The following is a 20,215-nucleotide window of genomic DNA, read 5'->3' on the forward strand; positions in this document are numbered from 1 at the left end:
ATCCACCTGCCATATTTAAGGGCACACAGTTTAGAAGACAAGGGACCAGCACATGAACATTTTTAGAAAGCTCACACAAAACAAGTCTTTATTCTTTGTCGCAGAAAATAAATACAGGTGCATATTCCATATGCTTTTCTATAAAAGCACTCCTACAAAATCACTGAACTGCATACAACAGTACAACCTTTTTGGCTTTTAAAATGCAAATATTATACAGTCACTTTGTTTTGTTATCATTTAAAGCACTTGTAGCAAGCAGCTTTGGAAAAGGAATGCTTAATTTAGAAGCCAAATTCTTGCCTCAAGTGTTTTGTGGGATTTTTCCATCGTGTATAGTGCAACTAACCTAAAAGCAACTAGAACAGTTTTTTGTAAAATGTTTATTCCCACCCACCCCCCCCCCAAAAACCCTGCAAAGAAAAAAAAAAAAGCTCTTAAAAACTGTTCTACCTTGATACTTAAACCAAGAGAAAACAAGAAGTGGCTCAATGGAAATATTAAGGTAAGCATGATGCTTCACAGCTCGTTCTCTGTTTGCTTCCAGTTTGGCCCGGGGTGTTTCTTTAGAGGAAGAAGCATTAATCATCCAGTCCTATATTCCTGAAAAGGTATGACATGGACTCTCCATTATGGATCCTGCGAATGGCTTCCGAGAGGATCATGCTGATATCCACAGTCTTGATTTTAGGGCACTGAAGTTTTTGTATTTCATGTGGAATTGTGTTTGTAACAACCACCTACAGGAAGAAAAAATGATCAAGAAGACGTAGCTCAGTTATGTTTTCCACCTTTCATGCTGCAAGTGTGAACAGGAGTTTTACAGATCCCACAAAACCATCCTGACTGCTAAAACAACATTTTACATGACTGTCAGGGTCAAAATCTTAGGAAAAGCCATGTGTTGCTGTGGATTGCATGTATCCATGGATACTAATGGCACTGTCCCTCCTTCCTTTCATTCATTCTGCCACAAAGGTCCAGAGAAGATACCAAAATATCCCACCCACTGAAGGGAAAGGTCTGCTGACACTGACAGCCCAGCATCTCACCACTTCCCACATTTCCCACTGCTGTAGTTTAAGGACATGTGGATGCTAATATTCCAGCCCACAATTCCATAGTAAGACAGCCTGAACGCAGGAACCTCCCATCTAAATCCTTAATGACAGTGTATTTCAACAACCAAATGAAGAGAAAATCACTTGCTTAAAAAAAAAACCCAAATCATTTGATCAGAGCTCAGAATCCATGCTTACTTCATCGATGGCAGACTCCTCGATCAGCCGGGGAGCGTCTGAGGACAGCAGGCCATGGGTGGCCATGACAAAGATCTTGTAGGCTCCTCTCTCCTTGAGGGTCTCAGCTGCAGCCAGAAAGCTGTCCACGTCATCTATGATGTCATCCTGCCAAAATCCCAGAGTCACTGAGAGCTCATCGCATCAGACAGATCAATACAATACATCTGACTGACAGCACAGCTTTACCAAGTACAACAAACCCCAAAATAACTGAAAATTGCCCTTTTCCTTGACAAACCCAGAGATTACACTCTGCTTCAGAGAAACCATGAGTGCATCTTGCAATCAGAATGGCCTGGGTTGGAAGGGACCTTAAAGACCATCCAATTCCACCCCCTGCCATGGGCAGGGATACCTTCCACTAGACCTAGTTGCTTGGAGTTCCACCCAGCCTGGCCTTGAACACTTCCAGGGATGGGGCAGGCACAGCTCACCCTTATTACAGGGAAAAAATGTCTTCCTCATATCCAATCTAACCCTACTGTCTTGTTAGTTTGAAGCCATTCTCCCTTGTCCTGTCACTCCAGGCCCTTACAAACAGTTTCCCTTCAGGTACTGGAAAGCCACAATCAGGTTACTTACCACAATGATAGCTATTCTTCCTCCTACATCTCCAACAACTGTGATGGGTGGTTTTTCCTTGGGAATCAGCACTGATTAATGGCAAGTGTTTTCAGAGGGGTAGAAAGGAGAAAGAAAAGAGAAAGTTTATATAATTTACGTCAAGTGTGGAAATGTCTGATGGGTCACCACTACTAGAGAGACATGAAGCAGCAACTATTTCAACAGCATTACTGAGAAAACTAGCAGGACTTTAATACATAAATAATTTTTTAAGCTTAATTAAAATAGTAACTATATTAATTTATACCTGAATTCTTTACCAATTCAATTAATTCTTACTATCAGCACAGAAACAGAGTGGCTTGCAGACACAACCAGTTCAGTCACCACTGACACCCAAGCTGGGTTTGTGCTGCAGTTTTGCTGGTGCAGCTGCAGGTTACTTCCACGTTCAAGCAAGAAGGGCTCTTTCTCCATGAACAGCCACTCCTTTTAGACAGTCCATGACTGCCAGACCCCCAAACCCATAAAAAACAACAGGTAACACTTTCCCACACACACTTACTTACTGGGGATCTCCAGGCTGGGGTGGATAGCAGCTACATATTTGGCTGTAGGAGGTGAGTGGCGACCATCCACCATGTCTGACTCAGCATCCTGAGCTTCCCCATGGATCACGGCAATTCCCAACCGTAAGCGCTCAGCAAACGACTGTGCCCTGCAGGGAAAGGGTTAAAAGAACCCAGGAAAAGGTTAAATTTAAAATAATTCACATATGCACAATCCTCATCTATTTCCGTTTTTTTTCTAGTGTTTCAGGGGGAAGTCAAATTATCCTAACATTTTAAGAGAGCTCATGGAAGAAATCAGTTGCCTCTCGGTATCTTGTTTTTATCAGGTCTGTTAGTTAGAATAACCTTCCAAGTGCCCATATGGGCCTTAAAGCAACAGGATAAATGCTGCAAATCACATAATGCTGACTACACCCTTCTGGTTTGTCCAGAAGCCAAAACAACACTTCCTAGCCTTCAGCATCCCTAGGATCCCTTGCTTTAGCAGGACACATCTAACAGCAACCAAGAACAGCCTTGATGTCTGGATTGTCTACATTTAATAGGGAAAAAAATATTCCCATGAAGAGAAAAAATAAATGTTCGCCAATTAATTTTAGTGCTAAATAAAGACAATATCCCTGACCTGCTGACACATAACCTAAGATACCCTATGGAAAACAGGATCCAGATGATCATTCTGCCTAACAAACCACATTTGAGGTTGAACAGCTTGGATTTTTTTAATTAGCTGACATGAAGCTCCTTCACAGTGCAGTATTTCTTCAACTAAAATTAGAAATTTCTGGAAAGAAATGTAAGGTTAGCTGGGGGAGTGGAAGAAGCAGACAGTCAAGAAAATATAAATTTGTATTGCAGATATTGGAATCAGCAAATACAAATTAGCACATCCATCCCACCTCACCTTGCACACCCAAGGGTTGGGGATCCTGCCTAAACCACCCATCCAAGTCTTCTCTGGTCCAAGCAAGCCCAGCACATCCAGAGTGATTCACTATGCTCTAACATCAGCACCTCAGACCTGTGTCTGAATCACCTCCTCTGTCCTTAATCCTTGTTTCACTAGACAAACAATCCAAAGTCCAGAGAATAATTTGCCCATCATGATACTCAGTTAATTAAAAACGAAGAATCTTCCGCCCTGTGGTTATCATACAGTTATAATATTTTTGCAAGTAGTTAATTACAGGTAATCGTTATTCCAAACATTAAGAGTTATGACTTAGCAGGCATAATTCTATCAATAAAACGATAATTACCTTAAAATGCAATATTAAACTGAATAAAGATCAAAGTAACAGTAAAATTATTTATTAATTTCCCAGTGAGCTCAGAAACCGCAGGGACATTCTGCACTTCACCACGCAAGGATTCTTTTTCACAAGCAGGCATTCATCAAAAGTATTTTCCTAGATTGTTTTCAGGATTAGGCTGAAACATCCTATCATCCTTCTCCCAATACAATGTAACTCCTCAAATACTGCCCTTAAATACTCATAGGTACATGTGAAGAAGCTAAACAATAACAGTTCTGGGATCCTCTCCTCCAGAAATCACTGTGTGATGTGCAACTCATCTATTTGCTGGCATTGACACAATTACCAGACAAGCATTAAAATGCTTCAACAAACGCCTGCCTCCACCCAAGAGGCAATAATGCCACCATGGAAAAGAAATGGGAAAGAAACAAATGTAAAATTACCTGGCCAAAACAAAAGAAATCACAAAAAGTACTGTTGGAGAAAAAGATGACAAAAGGTGATTTGCTACATAAAATAAGGAAAATACAGAGTATCACAATTTGTTGACATGGAAGTCTAAATAACTTTTCAACAAACTCTTGGTTTGTCACCACAGCAAATACAGCACCTCTGAAACCATCATCCAGCACTGACAGCACTGTAATTCCAGAGTTTAGGAACAGTCAACTAAAAAGCTTCATGGATTAAGAACAGTCATTCAACCACCAAAGACTTCACAATCAAAATCATCTCAAACAGCAAACCCAGTTTCACCATCTCTATTCAGGATCTGATCAATCATGTTCTTAGTTATGCCCGTGTTAAGAAACTCTTTGGATTAATGGCATCACACTTCAAGCCATTTTTCCTCACTTACAGCAGGAAATTTATAATGTAAATACACACAAATGTAACATGATTAAAAACCTTCTTTATCATAAGCACTGCACTGATTTTACCCCATCCTTTTGTATGTTTTCTTAATTCTCCTTAGATTTATTATGATTACAGCGATGATGCAAAAACTACACAGCTGACAGAGTAGAACTGGGAGGGGTGTGAAGGCTGCATCTTCTAATTATTGGTTATCTGCCCCTCACTTGATCCTAAGAACAAAATCCCGACAGAGATTTCCTGCTCTAAGACAAGAGAGCAGATCTTACCCACCTCTTTGCAGACGCAGGAGATTTGGCCACAATTACAGCATTCCTGTAGTCTGGTATCTGTAGTAAATAACAGATAGCAATGTCCACTTCATATCTTTAGACAAATTTAAACTAAGTAAGAATCAGAGAGCTTTATTTTGCCAGCAGAATTTTAAGCATTGAACATTTTACCTAAAAAGCAACCTCAAGAATCCATGGTACACGATCGGAGTTGATAGCTCAGTAAAAACAGGTATTTAGGAAATTCAGATATTAACTTCAAACTGTACCTTTCATAAACCCCATTTTATAGTACAGATAACAGAAAAGTAACTGCTTTAGAACACCAGGGTTACACCCACAAGTGTTAAAAGAAACAGGAAACCATCAAAATTAAAGTTTCCTGTTCACCTTAAATTGTCTTTAATCACTAAAAACCAGCATTTTATTATTTCCTATTGCTTTATAGAGTAGCCCAAGAAAAGTCACACCTCTCCATCACATCATGGAGCATCAGAAGGGATGAAATTTCCACAGTCACTGCACTGATCCTGGAGGCACAGTCTCATAGTGCTGCCAACTCTGCCACACTGGTCAGCACGAGATGCTGCTGCAAATGCACAGCAGAGGGATGAGCTCAGCAAGTCTGGGTTTCCCTCTGAGGTCTCACAGGTACTTCAGGCTTCACAAGCTCAGTCTGCTCCTGAGTTTGCTGCCCCTGCACCATTCTCATACTGGTTTTTCACTCCAGACTGCTGTTCCCCATTTAACCAGCATTTTAGTCCCCATCTCTCAAAAGTTTCTTATCCTTAGCTCCAATTTCCCTGCAAACAGTGACTCATATCAGACTCCCCTGGCTTGTCTGTAACTTCTCAAGCATTCCACCATTCACACTTCCAGTCCTCCTTTCCAACTACACTCCCCTCTGGTATCTGATCTTACCCCACTCCTTGAAGAATCAGCCTTTTCCTTCACTGTACAGCCCTGGGATGATCCATTTCTATGGAGAGCAGCTTAAAGAGAACCTGTCTGTCCTTCTATCCACTGCCAAAACCACAGTCCTGAGCCAAGCAAAGTCCTACAGAGCAGGTCCAGTCTTCAGAATCCCAGTGTTAAGGGATGGAAGACTCTTTACTAAATACCTGCAAATTGATCTGTTATAGATGTAATTTCACAGATTTGTGGGGATGACACCCTGTCATGCAGCTCACCACCTTGCTGGCAGATGGCAAATACCTATTCCAGAGCACAGAAATACTTGGGGTTTCTGCAAATATAATCTTATCCTCAAACATACAAACTGAACTGGCTGATCATTTCCAAAAGCTCTATGTGAAATGGAAAAGGAAAAAATAAATTCTGAATTTAGGCAAGGGCTCAAAGAGCTGAAAATAAGAAATCTTCTGAGGACGTCAGGCAACATTCATAATCCACAATGTTAGTAACTCCACCTATAAACTGGGAATTCAGCATGTTCTGTCCTTTACAAACACAGTTATACAAGAGGCTACAAAGATTAACATGACGGAAGGTATGGACAAGGCAGGGCCTGTCACTTGACATAATAAAGGCTTTGATCTTGTTCAGACATCATTGCCTCATTTTTCCCCTGCCAAACTACCAAATTTGTTCTCAGCTCTTCAAAATTGAAGTCAGAAAGCCAGAAGTGTTATCCAAAAGACACTAAGGTGTCAACAAGTCCATGTAACAAAGGGCTACGTCACCCTGGGATTAACACGTGTGCAAAGGAAAGAGAAGCCATCATGTATCCAGCATTTGCCAGGCATACAGAGGAAAACACCAAATTATTTTTGCATCACAGGAATTTCACTGATTGGACTGTCTTCATTCCAGAACACCAAGTAATTCCCCTCATACCTAGGCAGAAATTTCCATCAGGGAACAACTTCAAGCCCTCATCCTCCTAACTTTCATTTCAGTGAAATGTTTTTTAAGTGACCTTCATTCTTATCAAGCTGGACTCCAGTTCATGCTACTCAGTACATCCCATCACAACTCCCCCAGTTTTGGAAGCTCTGGCATTCCCACTGCAGAATATCCAGCAAGTTGCAGCCACCAGGAACCTGAGATGAATACTAAATTCCTCCTGAGCAACAACGGATCAAAGTTTGAAGAAAATATACTATAAATGATCTGGTTGGTGAAGGTACTTGCCAACAGATCAGAGCCATTCAGTTCTCTCTGGTTTTAGAAAGTCCCCTCATGGATGAGCAGAGGGATGAAAACTGAACTTCTCTTTTAAGACTTCTCTTATTTCAGATATTTCAGATCTCTACAAATGGTAGTTTGTTAGACTGCACAGCAGTGCCAGACTCAAAGCTTCAACAGTTCTCTGTAAACCATTAAAAGCTCAGGAATCAAAATGTGCTTCAAGACCAAATCAGGACCATGATCTTGTTCTTGACCATAAATCACACTTCCAAGCAACATATAAAGGCAGAACTTGTCTTGTGTCTGCATATTTGGTTTCCCACTTTTGTTCTTTTTTTTTAAGTTGGAAATGCTAACAATATGCAATGCTTCTCTCCTGGAATACAAGGTGAATGACTGTGGCAAAGCCAGAGCCTGGAGTTTTGCTCTGCCCTCCTCTTTGACTCTATTACCAAATTCAATGACAATGAGGGATTCAAATGGTAACTGATTCCCCAAACAGATTTTAATACTGTCATAACAAAATCATATTGGTTTGGGTTTCTTTAAGGGGGTGGGGTGGGGTGTGTTTTGTTTTTTAAATTGAGGCATTCCTCTCTCTATAAAAAGAAATAGCTTGGATTCAAAAGCAAGAGTGAGCTAAACCTTTTCTCTCACCAGGAAGAAAGCACTTGCTTTATTCGAAATTACCATTAGTCAGAGGATTAACGTGCATCTTATACCTACAATTATCATTTGCACATTTTGGATAGGTGAATCTACCAGTAGCACTCCTCAAAACCCTTATAAAAATAAGATGGAGAAATGGAGGCACAGAACATCCCAAGTTAAGCTGCTCAAGTCAAGACATGCAGTCTGAACAAACAGTGGGTGAGATTTCCACCCACCAGTCTTACTTTCAGAGCACAATCAATAGGCTCTCTCACAGTTTACAACTTCCAAAGTTTCTTATTATGTGTTTTAAATTTACACCCACGCAAGCAGCCCATCCTATAAATGTCAAGGAAACTGGAAATAGGAAAGGAAGAGGACATCAAGAGCAAGAAAATCCTAATTTTTTTTCAGTGTTAGGGGAATATATCTAAGAAAAAAACCAGCATTGCTGCATGGGTAAGAAAACACCAACTCTTCATGAAAGCAAAAGTTAAACATGTGGGGAAGAGAAGAACCAACAGCCCCAACACCACTCCCTACCCCAACACAACTCTTCCCTCCTTAAAATTCAGTTTGAAGAGTTAATCTTTTCAGAGGGATTCGTTTCAGATGCCTTGAGACATGACCAAAAAAAAATTTAAAAAAGCAACTGTAATAGCAGGCCTTCCTCACCTCTTCTTGGATGTACTGGAGTAAAAATGGAGATGCTCTCAAATTATCAACTGGAATGTTGAAGAAGCCCTGAATTTCCTTCTGATGTAAATCCATGGTAATAAGATGAGTTAGTCCTTCAAAATAAAATAAGACATACAGAAAAGCACATCAAGAAAAGACAGAACAGACACTCTTTATTTTTCTAAGTTTCACTGCAGCTTGTGCAGAAAATCTCTAAGCTGCATGAGGACACTAAGTGAAAGTACATAATAAATTAATTAGCACACTGGTATTAACGTGTTTTGAGACCTCTACAGTGTCTTTTTTAAAAGAACCTCAGAACACTGCACATAACTGACTCTGCAGTGCCACACTGAGGCAGGCAAGGTCCTTCTCCATTGGACATGGGACAAAATGGAAGCACTAATTTGTCCTGTGTCACACAGCAAGACCCTGGCATGCTCAGTAGAATTTTGAACTCCTGAAAAATGGGCCCAGCTCCTAATCAAGAACCACTTCTCCCAAAATAACAGCCCAGATCGCACAGTTTGTTATAACTGCCTGTTTTTTCCCAGGGATGGGAGTGAAAGGAAAGGAGTAGAAAATGTGTTGAAGGCTGTGAAAATGAATAATCTCATTCTCCCATGTGGTCTCAAATGTAAAGGACAAAGTGCATTCATCCAACAAGTTAAAAACAAGCCAGAAACGACAAGGTACAACTGTTCCAGATGGTAAGAAAGGCAAAGAATGGTATTATGAGAGGTGGATACCACAGCCCAAAGCAGCTGAGCTGAGCTCATTCTGCCAGCTCAGTACAACTCAATGTAAAGTGGTTGTAACAAATTGGGGTTTTTTATTAACACATCATTTGGAAACACTTCTAATTACATTCTCCTTTTCATGTAGGTTTAAAACACACGAAAAGCTTGGCAGTCATTTTTAAACAGAGTCCAAATTGGTGTGCAGATCTCTCTAAACCTGGAAGCTGACAGAAGGAGCCCCCCTTGCCCTGATTATTTAAGGACAGCCACATTCTTACCAGCTTTACACATCATCGAGGCCAGCAATTTAGAGACAATGGAGCCCCTTTTCCTCATCTTGCACTGTTTGCTGTAGGGGAAGTAAGGAATCACTCCAATAATGCTTTTGGCACAGGAGGTTTTACATGCATACACCATGATCAGAAGCTCCATGATCGTGGTATTCACATCCCTGCAACGAGAAACATCTGGTTCTGTATGTGGTGCATAAAAATCCTGCATTCAGTACAGTATTTACATCCACTCCAGGGATTTCATACTGAAGTATGATGACTGAGTGAACATCACTAAGAATTCAGCTGTGCCCCTCAGAATGATAAGCACTCTGGACCTAGCATTTTGAATTACAATGCTTTTTTTTTTTTTTTTTTTAATTGGCTATTTTGGACATTTCAGCAGATTTTGTTATACCATGTTGCTGTAACAAAAGTCCATAATTCATCTCCAATATAAAATTTTTCACATAGATTTGTTTTTCAAGAAAAAGTAGTACTTTACAACATATTCCTCTATTGTTCAAGCCAACAACAGGCTAGATACTTAAGAATTATCATCTATTCTCTGCCTCTTCATCTATTCCCTAAATGACGAGGGTATTTCTTTAGAGAACTGGTCATCAACTAAGATCTCCTATTTCTCCTGCCATTAAAAAATCTAAGCACTTGTAAAGCTCTTTTCATATAAAATTAAAGAATTTCTGAATCACAGAACACATTGCCCAGGAAACATTCCTCCTACATCTAGAACTCTTGTGATGGTGCTACAGATAGGGAGCTGAAAAGAGAAGAATTTAAAGAGAATGACATAAGCAAAAGAATACACTTAGAGAAACAATGCAGACACCAAGGGGAAGGTTTTATTGATATAGTCACTGAAAATTAACATTAGCTTATGCCAGATTGTCTTTGTGTATATAAAAAAAACAAAACTAACCAAAATCAATAATAAACCCCTCCCCAAAAAAGAAAAGCCTCTATCTAGTTAATCTAACCTTATTACACTGTATCACATACATAATAGGTGATTAAAAATGAAAACCAGAAATATTCCTATGGACAGCCCATATCAAATGCTAGCACAGGGTCTTTAAACAGTTACTCACTTTGAAACCGTTTGGATGATAAATACATCCTTTCCTCTCACAGACTCCTGAATCTGCACTCGTGTTTCTGCCAAGAAGAGAAATATGTAGTATTTGCCACAGAAAACACTTTAGAGTCTAAGACAAATGGAGCCAAATACATGAAAATCAGCATGAGGTACATTTCCAGTTTTGCAAATCAAATGCTCACCTCTGTTTGGCTCTTGATAAACCTGAACCTTCCCCATCTCAACTCCCAAGCGCCTGTTGGAACAGAAAAAAAGTAGAAGTCAATAAGGGGAAGGGAAGGGGAAAACAAATGTAAATCCCATATAATGCAACAGTTACTGAAAAGGCTGCATTCCATGGGAGAAAACCAAGGCAAGAAAATCCCAAACCACAAAACCAGTAATTACAGTGAACGTCTCTTTAAAAAGCACCTACAATTTCCAAAAGCTGCACTGCAGACTATGCTAAACTTATTTTCAAGTCAAGCTCAGAACAAGAAGCTGAAAAAAAAAAGCCTGAATACTAAATCATGCAACAATTTCTAATTTTTAATCTATTTACTGTCCTATATATATACACACACGTGTGGCAATGTACATTTGCACAACACTTAAAAATATCACTTTTAAATCATTCCTCACTACAGAAAAAAGTCAATGCAGAAGAGGAAAGAGTAGCAAGCACTATTCTATGGATAATGGATGAATAATATCTGCTGTATTTATTCTTTGTCAACATTAGCTAGACCCCTTCACTACAAAAAGAAGACCAGAGTATGCTTCCTCTGCACTCCCCTTTCTCCTCCTATCACACCTAACTTTGGGTAAATAAGCTTCTGGAAGAAATCCACCCTGTCCAGTATTCCCAGTAATGTTATGTATCCTGATTAGCACGGTAAAAATTTACTTAAGACATAAAACTTCTGCTGAAGCTATTCATGGATTAAAGCTAAAGAAATGTTCCCATCCAAAATATACAGAGAGCAAGAAGGATGAAATTTTCCTGCCTAAGAAAACTCCAATACAAGGAGTAAGAAGATTTCTGCCATGATGATTTAACAATATCCAAACGTGAATTATCCCACGTGTTTCCTATAAAATGCTGCAGCCAATCACAACCTGCCACAGAACAATTCAAACACAAGTCACTCTCGTCATTATTGAGCTATTGAAATACTTTCTGCAATAGAGCACACTCCATATTCCTGCAAACCATGGCAGTTTTCCCATGTAAAAACAGGGAAATCAAATGTCCACTAAAACAAGTCCCATCAGAATAACCCCAAGATCACAAGATTCCCTGCAGACTTTACTTACTCAGCAATCCTCTTGGACAGTTCCATGCATGAGGAATTGGAATTAGCTGAAAACAGCACCAGCCCACCCTTGGTGATATTCATGATGGCCCCAATTTCAGTTGATGGCACACAAAACATCAACCCTAAGTTGTCCTGCCGCTTCTAAAAGGCTGCAAGAGATCAAAGGTCATTTAAAGACACGTTAAAAAAAAAAAAAAAAACAACACAAAAAACCCTCACAGTAACAAATAAATACCCCAAAAACAAACACAAAAAAACCACCACAAAAACAACAAAAAACAACCAAAAAAATAACAAAAAAAACACACAAAAAACCCCCACAAAACATTTTCTGTTTAGAAAGTGTAGTTTCCCATAAACCTGGATATTCTAGCACCCTTAATACTTGTTACCCCACTTTAATAGCTTCCCTACAGCGCTCCAAAGATCCCCCAAGACAACCTCCTAACATCAACAGGTTTTTCCCTTTTTTTAACTGTTTTCCTCAGGCTATCATCCAGTAACACTGATACTTTTTTCCATCAGCTTGTCCAGTTCATTTTCCAGAACTGAGCAACGTTTATTGACTTTTCCAAGATCACAAAGACAGTCAGGGGTAGATTTGAGCTAAACAGAGCTCCTGGGTCCTGGCTAGAAGAGTCTATTTCCATAGCTGGGTCTCTTTTCATCACTTTACAGTAACTTATAAACTTACAAATAAGGATGAAATATAAGGAAGAATTCAATAAAGCTGGCAGCTGTAAATAATGACCTCTTGCACAGCAAATCCAGTTGCTGAAGCAGCTGTTGTCATTCTCTGAAAGCAATATTTTTCCTGTGAAAACAGGAGAAAAATATCAGGAGGAAATCAGTATCATTTGTTTTTTTGTTTCAAATAAAGGCACAAGCTACTAATCTCACCAAGAATTTGATGGGATTTCATCTTTTTATTATTTTTGTACATCACATTTTCATGATTACTTCTACTATAAAATTTTAGTCAAATAAAAGGAAAAGAAAATCACATTGATCAGCAGCCCTGGATAGATCGAAGCAGCATTCAGCTCAAAATCCTGCTGCACTTCTGCTGTATAAATAATCCAATCCTTAATGATCCATTTTAGTATTATGTAAGGGACTGGAAATATTAAATATGAGTGGCATAATTTAAATCAAAGTAAACAGAAGTTACAACTAAATCAGTAACTTCTTTCCTGGTAAACACCTCCCTGCTGAGAACCAGAATTATCTAGTAGTCATATGTCATTCGTTAGAAAAAGCTGATGATGTATCAACTATTAAGTATTCCAAAACAGCAACTAAAGGAAAAACAAGAGTGTTGGGTTTACAGGAACAGCTGGCTAGGTCTGTAACGAAACTCCTTCACACCTCCTTTACAACCAGACACAATGTTGCTCAGTTTAACTTTGTCAGAGGAATCTGATTCTCTCGTGAAGAGCCAAAGTCAAATCAGGAACTTCCTAGCAACAAATCTGTCAATGCCAAGGCTGAGCTCTGCTGAACTGCTGCGAATGAAAACCTGCCTGTCATCAGAACCTCCAAACTGTGCAGAGACTGAGCATAAAAAGCAACCATTCCAGCCCCAGAATGTCTGAATATTTCACTCCACTAAAACCAGAAGGGTCCCCCCTACCTCTAAGGCAAGACCTGTATCCATCCCAAACTAAATACCAAAAAAAACCCCATTTCTTAGCTAGTGCTTCTCTGTTCTGCTGCTCACTCTCTCTCTGCAACTCTCAGCTGTCAACTAATGGCCATCACCCATCAAATATTCATGATGGTACTCAAGATCCATCTCAGCTCCACCAGAGTGAGCACAGACCTGAAATGCTTTCAGGTCTCAGAACATCACCTGAGAGCACCCTGCTTGTGTGCCTGGATGGGAACAGCGTGGAAGAAACTTTCCATGTTACTAAAAGCATTCATATTGTTCAAAAGGCGTATTTTTTTATCCAATTGTGTGTCTTCTTCGTTCCACGGATTACAGAAATGAGGAGAGTTAAGAGATCTGAAAAGATGAATTGTTGACTCCCAACTATTGCTGAGGGTGCATTTTACACCACAGTAAGATACTGATGTATTTACAAGCAACAGTGAACACTGACCTTCACATAACTAGAGGTCAAGGACTTTCTTGTGGATGTACTTCAGCAGCTACAAGTGGGCTACGGTGTGTGTGGGCAGGGAAGGTGTATTTAAATAGTAATATGAATACATCAACCTTCAAACAGGTGTTGGATGAAAGCAAGCTCACAAAACTTTATTAGATGTGCAAAGACGTGACTCCACACGGGTACACAGGACCATAACCCTCTGGCTTGAGGTGGACCAACATTCCAGGGTCTGGGAGAACACAAGCACCACAGAACAGGCTGCAGAACAAACTCCTACCTTTCCTTTTGGGCTGCACACAATTACACAGACGCATCGTGATGAGCACAACAATTACTGGGTACACATGGCTTTATGCCTCCATGAACTGAGCATGTCCACACAGAAAGCAAGAGGCAGGAATAACTGTAAGGGATAACCATGGTACCAAGGAATCGATCCCCACGGGATGGAGGCAATCTGCACCCCCTCACCAATCTCTCCACAGGGTATTTTCCCAGCCCTCCGCACTCACCGACCTCCCTGGGCTAACAGCCCCTTCCAACCCACACCTCCCTAGCAGTCCTTAGATGCTCCAGGTGGGTTACCCAGGCCCTGCAGTCCCTGCGGATCCCATCCCACCTCCCGAGAGCGACCCGGGCACGCAGCAGCCCCACGCCGCTGCCCCTCACCTGCGGGGCTTGCCGAGAGCCCGAGCAGCCCCGAAAAGGGGCCGCCCAGGAGAGGGTCTCCATCCCCTGAGGGGAGGGCGATGTAGCCCACTCCTCAGGCGTCGGAACCCCGCGTGGGGAAGGGGATGTCCTGCCCTCACCCAGCCGGCTGAAGTGGGCTGAGCGGGCGGGAGTGCCCCTCGCTGAAGGCCTTACCTGCCGGCTCCGGCCCCCCGGCCGCGGGAGAAGGCGGCCCGGCCGGAGGGGAAGGAGGGGGAGAGGCAGAGGCGGCGGCGGAGCTCAGCCCCTCCGGTGCTCCGCGGGCAAGATGGCGGCGGGGCGTGAGGGAGGGAGCGAGGCGGGAGGGGCGGGCCTGAGGCGGCACCCCCCCTCCCCTCACTGAGGGGACTCGCCGCCATCTTCCCCCTCGCCCCGCCAAGTGCGGGGCGACCGGCGCGGCGTGTGGGAATCACAGAATCTGAGACTTTTACAGTCATCGGGGTTGGAAGAGATCTTCAAGATCGTCCAGTCTGACCGTCAACCCAGTACTAGCACGAAACCACATCACCCAGCGCCAGATCCGGATGCCTCTTCAGCATCTCCGGGGATGGGGACTCCAGCGCCTCCCTGGGCACCTGCTCAATGCCTGACCACACGGACAATGGAAACGATTTTTCTAATATCTAATCTGAATCTCTCGTGTCTCATCTTAAGGAAGTATCCACGACCAACCCCTTCCTCGCTACAACATCCTTTCAGGGAGCTGAAAGCAATGAGGGCCCTTGAGCATCTTCCAGACTAAACAAACCCAGCTCAGCCATTGCTTGTAAAATATATTTCGTAGACCTGTCGCAAGCCTTGTTGTCCTTTGCTGGAAAAGAGAATTACTTGTCTGAGTCCCCAGCTGGGATGATATGAGGACCCCAACACCAACATCACAATTCAGCTGCCCTCCCACCCCCCCAAAAAATTACCCCTAATGCAAAATCCACGTGGAATAACACAATGATGTCCACAGGATGTCATTATTTTGGAGCTCCCACAGCTGCATCCCTGCCAGAGGGATGGACAGGCAGCTGCCACACTGCTCTGGGCATCTCCATCCCTGCTAGGCACTGAGCTAAAACCTGGCCTTTGCCGTCAGCAAAGTCTCTGTAGAAAAAGAGGCATTTCTGGAAAGTAAATTAAGAACAGAAAGTATCAGTGGCCTCTCAGTTCCTTGTCAACAGCACACACAATTTATCCAGAGTGCTCTCGGGACTCTCCTTGCCACATGCATCGGTTGAACTGCACAAAGATTCTTTTGACATCTGAAATGAGATTCTTGTTTTAGTCACCCTGTTTAAAAAGGAAAAAAAAAAAAAAAGCCTTATCCCAAGACACTCATGACAAAACTGCTTTGAGGAAGTTACAGTCATCCCACACAGACACACATCCCTCCTTTAAATACAAAACGCAAACACCATGTTTTTTTCCCCAGACTGCACAGTTAGAACCTGTTTTAAATTACACTTCTCAGTACACCCAAGTTGGACAGCATTGTATGGATCACAATTTTAGCATTTACCATGAAGCTACAAATCAGGTACTTTCTGCTTCAGCTTTTCTCACAAAAAGCAATTAAATTTGATTATTCTTGGCCTGCAGGGTGCACTGGAGCAAGGCTGAGCATCCCAGCAGATATTTCTGTCCATGCTGGCCTCAACATAAAGGAGGAGAAAAAGCCACAGGCCAGCTCACCAAGCATGACTGTGAAAGGACAACATTAAATTCATAGTTTTTCTGCCACTACAAGCTGCATTTTCCACTTCAACTATTCACAGGTCAGTGTTTATCCCAGTTTTCACATTTGGTTCTTGCTTCATGCATTCCAAGACTTCATCATCTCCTTTTTTGATTTTTTTTTTCTTTTCCAGCAGACTGGGAGCTGGGGAAGGAGAAGCCATTTAACCTGGAGCCGCAGAGCAGATGTCGAGCACTCCACTTGCAGGCTCACAAAGCCAGGACATCTGTTTGAAATATGTGAGCAGAGAGGCCATCAGCCTCTTAGGTGCTGCAGTGATCCTCTGCCTTTCCTACATCCTCTTCCAAACTACACTGAGGTGTAAGGGAATAGTTGTGTCCCTCGCCACCCCCACCATTCCCAGTCCATGTTTTTCTGCTTCCAGGCTGGTGCTTCCACACAATTGATTCAGGATCATTGACCCAAGCAGGTTCTTTCTTTGTTTCAGGGTTTTTAGTACAAAAAGGAAGGGGGTTGAGCTTTTTGTTGGCCTCTTCACAGAGCAGCAGAGATTTCTCTTAGCATCGGTCTCCCTCGCAGGATTCTGCTACAGGCTGGTGTGTCAGAGCAGTTTAACACAGAACAACCAGAAACAACACTTGGTGAAGCACTGACCCATAATGCAATTAGCAGCCTTCCCCAGAAGCATTTTTCAATACCCCAGGGCACTCAGAATTTGCTGAGTGTTTGATTTGTGCTGCCCCAAATTCCTGGCACTGCTTAAGCAAACCACAGGACCAGGAACTAAGTGATCCCATCTTCCGATGCTTTTTATAAGGGTTCTGCCTTTGTTTTCTTAGAGGAAAAAATCAATTTCTTTCCCACCTTTGTCTTCCTGATCAGAGGAATATGAATTTAAATCTCTGCTCCCAGAGGAGAGGGATTTGTTAATTTGACAATACTCAATCCAAACGCTAAGAGTTCAATAAACAGTTGCTCCAAGATGAGTACACAGATTTTATTTCACTTACAATGATTCAGTTAGCCATCTAAGGAATTCTGAAAATTTGCTGGTTGTGAACACACTGGCTCACAAGATTTGTTGTTCTTAATCCAGATGCGACGCTGGCAAGCAGAGATGTGCAGAAAAGCTCTCCCACATACCTAGTCCAGCCAAGGTGAAGGGCACTGCTCATCCAGCACTGGGCTGGACGACAGCCTGCATCCATCAGCTGAGAAAAGATAAATGCTGCTGTCACCCAGGCTCCTGAACTCCATCCATCACTGCTCAGCCAGGTTGGCTTTTCTTCGTTTGTTTGGAGTTGGTTTCATTAAAAAAAAAAAAAAAAAAAAGTGGATATTAAAACTCACCTGCCAAACCACCTGACAGTGAGAACTGTCACACATGGTGCTCCAAAGAAATGCTCTGATTTGATCCTGACAGAGCCCTGGAAATAGGTTTGGTCTCTCCCAACAAATAAAGGCATCCCAAAAACATCCTCTACCCTACACAGCCCCTCTGAGCCCACAGGAAGGTTCTGCAGCACACAGAACCTCCACCCTGAGCACAGACCAAAAGCCATTACCTCCCTGCTCCTCTGCCTTCAGCTTTACTGCCTGGGGAACAATTGTGTTCAATTTCCAGAAGATTCTGCCTCAGATATTATCCAGCTAGGGAAGCAGAACTTGAAGCAACTATAAACACATCTCAGAATTGATGGAAGGAGGTGTAATTTTATCACGTCTTGGAAGTGATCTGAAAACAGCATTCCCTATATCTGGGAAGCAAAATGCTTTAATAAAGGTCCTGGAGCAGGGAACACATCTTCTCTGTGTGAAAGGCTGTGGCTGTAGATAGCACTTATTGCTTTATCAAATATAACTGCTTGGCTGTCTGTGGGAAACAGGCACAGACTCATTTGTCACAGTCCTGTTCCCCCTGAGTCACAAAGCTCTGACTGAAAGACTCCCCGAGTTCAAGGTTTTTTTTGCCGTTTCCAACTGTGCTCCCAGTTCCGGGTCAGTCTGTAATGTTTAACAGATCTGCTGCAGCAGCTCCAGCACAGACACAGGGTTATCTCCAACCAGCCTGCCAACAAGGAGAAGAGAGGTTTGTGGGAATACCTGGAGTGTGACAGGTCCTGCACAGACAAACAGCTCAAGCTGGATATCAGGGCGAGGGTTTGGACAAACACTGCCCTGAAACAAGAGCCAGCAGTGGTGCCTCTTGCTTGGCTCACAGATTCTCTTTGCTTTGCTGTGCGTGGGCAGCTCTGTCCTGCAAAGTCTGTGTAATATCCTGTTCACATCCATCACCTGCTATTTACAGGTGTGGTTTGCCCTTTAGACAAAAGTGGTGGGGCTGTACAGTGAAATCATGTCATTTTAGAGAATCTGAACAGCTACACAGTCCGTGCTAAACACTAGTTAGTGCTCTGTTCCTCCTTGTCCTACTGACTGGGTCCCAGCAGGATTTGCCATTTGCCTCACTAAGCTTCAGCTCCTCTCCAAAGAGAACACAGGCTCCATGTTCTGTGCAGGCATTAGGCTTGGTTAGAGCAGAATTCAGTGTATGAGAGCAGGTCCTGTGCTTGTGAGCACACCTAGGGTGTTTAAAGAAAGATTTGGTACCAGCTTTGGCCCATACACTAAAAAGAAGCTGGAAGAGGGAAGGAGCAAAATGCAACCAGCATGGTTGCCAACCAGGCAACCAGTTTGGTGCCAACCAAGACCAGCCCTGGATCAGCAAGAGCAGATTAACCCCTGGGCTGGGACTGAGACCCTCACCCATCTGCTACACCAAAAAAAGGCTGAGCCTTACCCAGGTCTCTTCAGCCTACCCCACTCACTGACACTACTAACATCTTCTTCACAGAACAGCTTTTTACCAGTACCTCTTCTCTAACTCACTGTATTATTTCCTACCTGATATCAGCAAACTCTGGCAGAGGTTCTGCTGTCAGACCTCTGTGCACTGTCTTTGACCTTAAGCAAGTCAATTCCCCAAGCTCAAGAGTGGGACACAAAAATTTTACTCACCAGAAAAGTCTCATCAGAGGAAAGGCGTGGGGACTGCTAGGCTTCCCAGAGGCTTTAATTGTCTCATCAAGCTCTCCTTAATGAGAATTGCCTCACCTGCTGCAGTGTCCCTCCCATTCATTTGCATTCATTATCCCGCTCCTGGTACTTTCAGGGCTGTCTTAGCTCCCATTCCTTCCTCTTTCCTCTTAAATTTTCTAAGCCCAGTTTTTATCTCCATGCTGTCATCCAGGTCCCAAGGAGAAAATACTTTCTCCTCTTGAGTTACCACTTGCCGTGTCCTCCTTGGGTGGTTTCCTCCCTGACATCTCTGCAGCTTCTCCCAGCTCAAGAGTCACCTGCAGTAGTCTCTCCTCCAAAGCAAGGAAGCAACAACTGCTCCTGGTGAGATCCCTGATTTAAATGCTTGCTAAAAACTCGCTTGTTTTCTCAGCTAAGCTCCCCATGCACAGCCTGAACCCCAAACACCCCAGTGGCTCTGCCCATCCCAGCCCCATTTGTAGCAGCAGGGCTGTCGGATCGGCCCCTCCACGGGACCAATGAGGGCCTCACACCAGCGGGGCAGAGGGTTCAGCACCTTTCCCAATGACTGCAAATAGTGGGGGGTTCAGGATGTTCCACCCATCCAATGGCAATCTGAAAGAGCCTTGACAGCAAAGCTGCGTCAGAGGGGGGCATCGCTGCCAAAGCAGCTGTTCAGCCTCATTGGATTGCCTGCTGGAAAGTATTTCCCCCCTTTTTTCATTCAAGCTTTTCTAGAGAAGCATATGGCAAATGGAAATATCAGAGGAAATGAACTCCTAGTTGGGAATGAGGGACTATCACAATTATCCCTGTGATAATGAGATAGTCTGAACATGGGGGATCTCAATACAATGGGAGATTTATCTTGGAACCTTGGCAGCCTAGCTTGTATTGCAGTCAGCACGTTTTCCCATTG

At 42.7% G+C, this 20,215-nt stretch overlaps 1 protein-coding gene across 5 annotated transcripts; it reads right to left on the reverse strand.

Moving 5' to 3' along the window:
* Positions 1 to 59: 59 nt before the first annotated feature.
* PRPSAP2 (phosphoribosyl pyrophosphate synthetase associated protein 2) lies at positions 60 to 19,767 on the reverse strand. 5 transcript variants are annotated; one of them, XM_085074413.1, is made up of 13 exons: positions 19,276 to 19,767; positions 14,730 to 15,823; positions 12,446 to 12,565; positions 11,750 to 11,900; positions 10,636 to 10,688; positions 10,446 to 10,512; positions 9,343 to 9,515; positions 8,322 to 8,437; positions 4,846 to 4,901; positions 2,435 to 2,583; positions 1,884 to 1,954; positions 1,260 to 1,406; positions 60 to 740 (listed from the first exon to the last, which is right to left on the reverse strand). In XM_085074413.1, exons 4-13 carry the CDS (start codon positions 11,866 to 11,868, stop codon positions 582 to 584), a joined length of 1,110 nt encoding a protein of 369 aa, XP_084930539.1. In that variant the 5' UTR covers positions 11,869 to 11,900; positions 12,446 to 12,565; positions 14,730 to 15,823; positions 19,276 to 19,767; the 3' UTR covers positions 60 to 581. The 5 variants fall into 5 exon arrangements, with proteins under 5 accessions (XP_084930539.1, XP_084930537.1, XP_084930538.1 ...); XM_085074411.1 differs by having other exon boundaries at positions 14,730 to 18,325; XM_085074412.1 differs by having other exon boundaries at positions 17,608 to 19,767.
* Between the last annotated feature and the right edge of the window lie 448 nt (positions 19,768 to 20,215).

Source organism: Lichenostomus cassidix, chromosome 14, assembly GCF_008360975.1.
Source record: "Lichenostomus cassidix isolate B80296 chromosome 14, HeHo_3.0, whole genome shotgun sequence".
In the NCBI taxonomy this organism is placed as follows: Eukaryota; Metazoa; Chordata; class Aves; order Passeriformes; family Meliphagidae; genus Lichenostomus; species Lichenostomus cassidix.

What these genes read in the sequence shown, in the direction of transcription:
- PRPSAP2 (XM_085074413.1), bottom strand. Translation starts at nt 11,868, where the DNA reads ATGTTTTGTGTGCCATCAACTGAAATTGGGGCCATCATGAATATCACC. An exon ending in CTCGATGATGTGTAAAGCTG is followed by an intron (nt 8,438 to 9,342) that starts GTAAGAATGTGG and finishes TTTATTTTGAAG; the next exon opens with GACTAACTCATCTTATTACC. An exon ending in TCCAGTACATCCAAGAAGAG is followed by an intron (nt 4,902 to 8,321) that starts GTGAGGAAGGCC and finishes TATTTACTACAG; the next exon opens with ATACCAGACTACAGGAATGC.